Source organism: Mastomys coucha, unplaced genomic scaffold (genome assembly GCF_008632895.1).
Source record: "Mastomys coucha isolate ucsf_1 unplaced genomic scaffold, UCSF_Mcou_1 pScaffold20, whole genome shotgun sequence".
In the NCBI taxonomy this organism is placed as follows: domain Eukaryota; kingdom Metazoa; phylum Chordata; class Mammalia; order Rodentia; family Muridae; genus Mastomys; species Mastomys coucha.
Window position 1 is genome coordinate 43,834,592 of NW_022196903.1, and position 4,088 is coordinate 43,838,679.

At 42.2% G+C, this 4,088-nt stretch overlaps 2 protein-coding genes across 5 annotated transcripts in view; one reads left to right on the plus strand and one right to left on the minus strand.

Annotated features, from left to right (window-relative positions):
- The window catches only part of Malsu1 (mitochondrial assembly of ribosomal large subunit 1), a 26,846-nt gene that overhangs the window by 9,066 nt on the left and 13,692 nt on the right, over positions 1-4,088 (plus strand). For 3 of the 4 annotated variants that reach the window (XR_004121978.1, XR_004121979.1, XM_031381848.1), the window contains exons 3-4: positions 1,597-1,678; positions 3,038-3,217. Coding sequence is in view for 2 of the 4 variants with exons in the window: in XM_031381848.1 (XP_031237708.1) it covers positions 1,597-1,678; positions 3,038-3,217 (262 nt within the window). In the remaining 2 variants the exon portion in view is untranslated. Of the gene's footprint in view, positions 1-1,596; positions 1,679-3,037; positions 3,242-4,088 lie in introns of those variants that run through there. The other variant, XM_031381849.1, reaches the window with a different exon arrangement.
- Positions 3,851-4,088, minus strand: part of Igf2bp3 (insulin like growth factor 2 mRNA binding protein 3) — a 135,481-nt gene continuing 135,243 nt past the window's right edge. The window contains exon 16 of the transcript XR_004121976.1: positions 3,851-3,935. The gene's annotated coding sequence lies outside the window, so the exon portion shown is untranslated. The remainder of the gene's footprint in view (positions 3,936-4,088) is intronic.

Here is a 4,088-nt window from a genome sequence, read left to right on the forward strand (position 1 = left end):
CTGGGTGTGTCAGAGTGCCTGGGAGTGGAGATTCCTCTGGGTGTTGTGGGACTGGCTGTGGAGCTTGCCCCCAAGGTCTGCTCTGGACCCCAGCCCAGACAGACCAGAAGGAACCCGAGTCACTGGGCTAGTGGAGTTCTGTGTGCCTGGTCCCGCTGGTCCCAGTTACTCCCAGTGTTGGGGCAGATGTTGGTTCCTGCTTACCTCTGATCTCAGGTTTGTTGTGTTTTACATATTTGTTGAAGTAGGTTTGTCCTGACTTCCCCTTCTTCTGAGCCTGCTGGGTATTTTGTTTTCTGAAACTTTCTTGAGCAGTGGTTTTCCACCTTTGGGGGTGTCCAATGACCCTTTTACAGGGTTCGCCCTAAGGCCATCGGAAATCAGATATTTACATTATGTAGCAAAACTACAGTTATGAAGTACCAATGAAAATAATTTTATGGTTGGGGTCACCACAAGAGGAACTGTATTAAAGAGTTGCAGCATTAAGAGAACTATCTGCCTGAAAATTAGCTATGTATTAGTAAAACTTGGTATTGATTGCTAAAATGGAGTTGCTGAAGTAATCCTGTCTTGAGTATGTGTCAGCAGGACCAAGGGTGGAGCTGCACTCTAAGCTCTAAGGCAACCAGGTAGAGTCTGACCTGCTAAAGAAAGGATACCAAACTTCAGACCCAGTGAAACCTACCACTTGGGGTCAGGGTTAGGATTATAGCCTCAGGCCCAAAGTAACCTCTGGAGCATAGCAGTATACTCAGGATTCTGCAGTGACCCCTGGAATCTTACAAGTCAGAACCCCACACCCACACTGGCCTTAGATACCACTAGAACCAAAGCCCCAGTCTGTCAGGGGACCATGGGCAGCTGGGAGCCAAAGTTCCTGCACTGGCCTCTGAGGCTGCAGTCCTGGTTGCTGAGCGATTTCTGGTTCCTCCAATGCTAAAGGCCTAGACAGCTGGCATTCTCTGGACCACAAGAAGCCAGAAAGGCCTGGTCACATAGTTCTGTCTGGTCTAGTTAAAGCTAAAGGCCTGAATGTCCAGTATGCAGTTTTTAACTTTTTAAGGAACTGCTCTATACAATTGACTAAACTACAATTTCCGTTCTCACTAGAAGTGTCAATTTTTACACATTCTGATCAGAATTCCCACTTTGCTTTTCTGATAGTAGGCATCCATATGGTGTGAAATAGCATGCCATGGTTTAGAATTGCATTATTAGTAATGTAATCAATACTAGTTTTTGTTGGCTGTATTATAAATTCTTTTGGAGAATTCTGTTCATCTATACAATGCATGTTTTTAAAGAAAAAAATCTGTCTTGTTGTTAAGAGTTGTGTTTTCTGCATATGAATCCCTTGTCAAATATGCGACCTGTAAATGCTGCCATTCTGTGGGTGGTCATTTGAAATGCAGCCAAGGAGAAAAGTGGTTAGGGCAGGAAATTGTTTTCTCTAAATTATGAATCATGTGGCAGAGGATGGCTGTGTGAAATTAATTAATCCTGAAGTTCAGTCTAAGGAAATTGTCCCTAGACCCTAAGTAGGAGCAGGGACTCTCCTCCTTACTCTAAATGCATGGCCTGTTTTTTTTTCAGTATAAACACCTGAAATGTAGAAGCGATCCGTATGTCAAGATCGAGGGGAAGGACACTGATAACTGGCTGTGTGTGGACTTTGGTAAGTTACTAGTATGCAGTTTACAAATGAATACCCATTATTTAAACTTTGTTTTCAGCTGCAAAAAGATAGAAATAAAATGTAAGATTTTTGAATTTTGTTTCATGTAATAAAAGTTTGATTTGATTATATCAGGTAGTACTAGTCACATGTGAAAGCTTTGCCTACCCAAAGAACTCTTGATAGAACACATAACTGTATGCTTTGTATGTAAGGACCACACAGTGAATTAATATGTCATAGTTTCAGAACACTGTCCAGCCAGATATGAACTACTAAGGAGAAACAGTAGCTGCATGCCTACTCTGGGGCCAGGTGGCAGTCATCTGAGAGTTTAGCCTACTTGCAAGTTTTCATAGTTAGGGTTACGATTGCTGTGGTGAAACACCATGACCACAGGTAACTCGGGGAGAAAAGGCTTTGTCTCACTCACAGATCCGTATAACAGTTCATCTCTAAAAGGAGTTAGGGCAAGTAGGAACCTGAAGGCAAGAGCTGATGAAGTGGCCAGGAGTGCCTGCTCAGCCTGCTGTCTTACAATCCAGGACCACTGGGCACTAATTAAGAAAATGCCCTATTGGCTTACCCAATCTTCTGGAGGCATTTTCTCAGTTGAGGATCTCTCTTAGTTGACATGAAACTTACCAGCTCACATGTTGTCATTCCAGTTTCATGAAGACAAGACCATTTTGGAAAAGCATAGTGATTCTTGAGCCAATGGCAGTGACCAGTACTGTAAACTCTGCTGGCTCCCTGAGCCTCAGAACCCATAAGGTAGCCCACAGACCAGGTGACGCATAAGTAGGAGCAAGCGGGCCTACTTTTTTTTTTTTTTTTTTGCTGTGCTGTGAGACAGCAAGATTGTAAACCAGGGTTTCTCAGCTTTGTCACATTCATGTTTTTGCTATGTGCTTGGGGAACATTTTGTGTAGTGCAGAACAGGATGCTTGTTATTTGTAGTATCCACTCTCCTCTCTCCAGTTAAAACAAAGATGTCTGTGGGCATTGAAACATTACTATGAACATAGCTGTCTTAGAGGCAAGCCCTATCTGGTAGGACTATTGACTTTGAAAACTCTCCTCACAAGATGTACAGAAAAGTGAAACCTGGGAGACAGTTGTTGCAGGGTATGACCAGAGGAACCTGACAGACCCAACTTGCATTCCCATGGATTAAAGTTAACAGCCATTATTGATGCTACTTGGTGACCTCATTTTCATGCTAAGTGGCAGATGTTTTAACAGCTACAGCATCTCTTTGCTGGAAGGGGTCTACCATTTTGCCCTTGAAGTTGAAGATGAGGATAAAAATATAAACAATGGATTTTCTTCATTGTAATTTTTATCTGTTCCTAATAGGGAGTATGGTGATCCATTTGATGCTTCCAGAAACCAGAGAAACCTATGAATTAGAGAAATTATGGACTCTACGTTCTTTTGATGACCAGTTAGCTCAGATAGCAGCTGAGACGTTACCTGAAGACTTCATTCTTGGACTAGAAGATGACACTTCATCCCTGACTCCAGTGGAGTTCAAATGTAAATAAAACAAAGTTAATGCCATTCTTTCCTTTGATATGACTGAGGCAACTGCAAATACAGGTCCTAGCCATCTCCTTGGTCACTACAAGTAAAAACTCTTGAACACTCACGCTGGAAGCTCACAGACCAAGAACCAGTAATCCAATCCCGGTTTTTCAGCATACTGTCTTTACTCTTGAGATTCTAGCATAATGCCTCGGGTAGTACTGATCCTGTGATTGATTCAAATTCTCTGTTGAGATTATTCATTTTGTTTAAACGCAAATATTCTTTGCCATGGAATGGCCAAAGCTTGAAAAAAAAGTAGTGCAAAAACCCCACCCATATAGGCTTTCCTCCCTTCCCCAGGGATGTCTGAGGGCAGTCATAAGTAGCAGGGTGCTAGGGCACAAGGACAGCATTTCTATAACCCTTCCAGAGGGCTCCCAAGTGGCACAAATATAGTTATAGTTAAAATATTGGGCAAAGTCATGTAAATCTGTAGGTCTTAGTTTATATTAAATAGGACAACCAAGGTTCACATTTCTGTACCAGGGGCTGAAAAAACAACTTGCTGGAAGGTTACTGCTTACTGTAAGGTATCACAGAAAATAACTCAAGAACAGTCATCGGAAAACATACTACAGAAGCTGTGGTTTATGATGAAAACTTTATTCTGCATCAGGGTACCTGGAAAACGAAGCTGCTTTTGGGGCACACTACAGATGAGAATGATCTGTATATGGTGAACACAAAACACAATTATAGAGTTACTCAGTACCAGGTACTCCCGACCACCAGTGCTTAAATGAAAGTAAAACATGATTGGCCACTCTAAAGGCTAGACATGAAATATGGCAGAATTGAAAGCAACAGATAGAAATGTAGC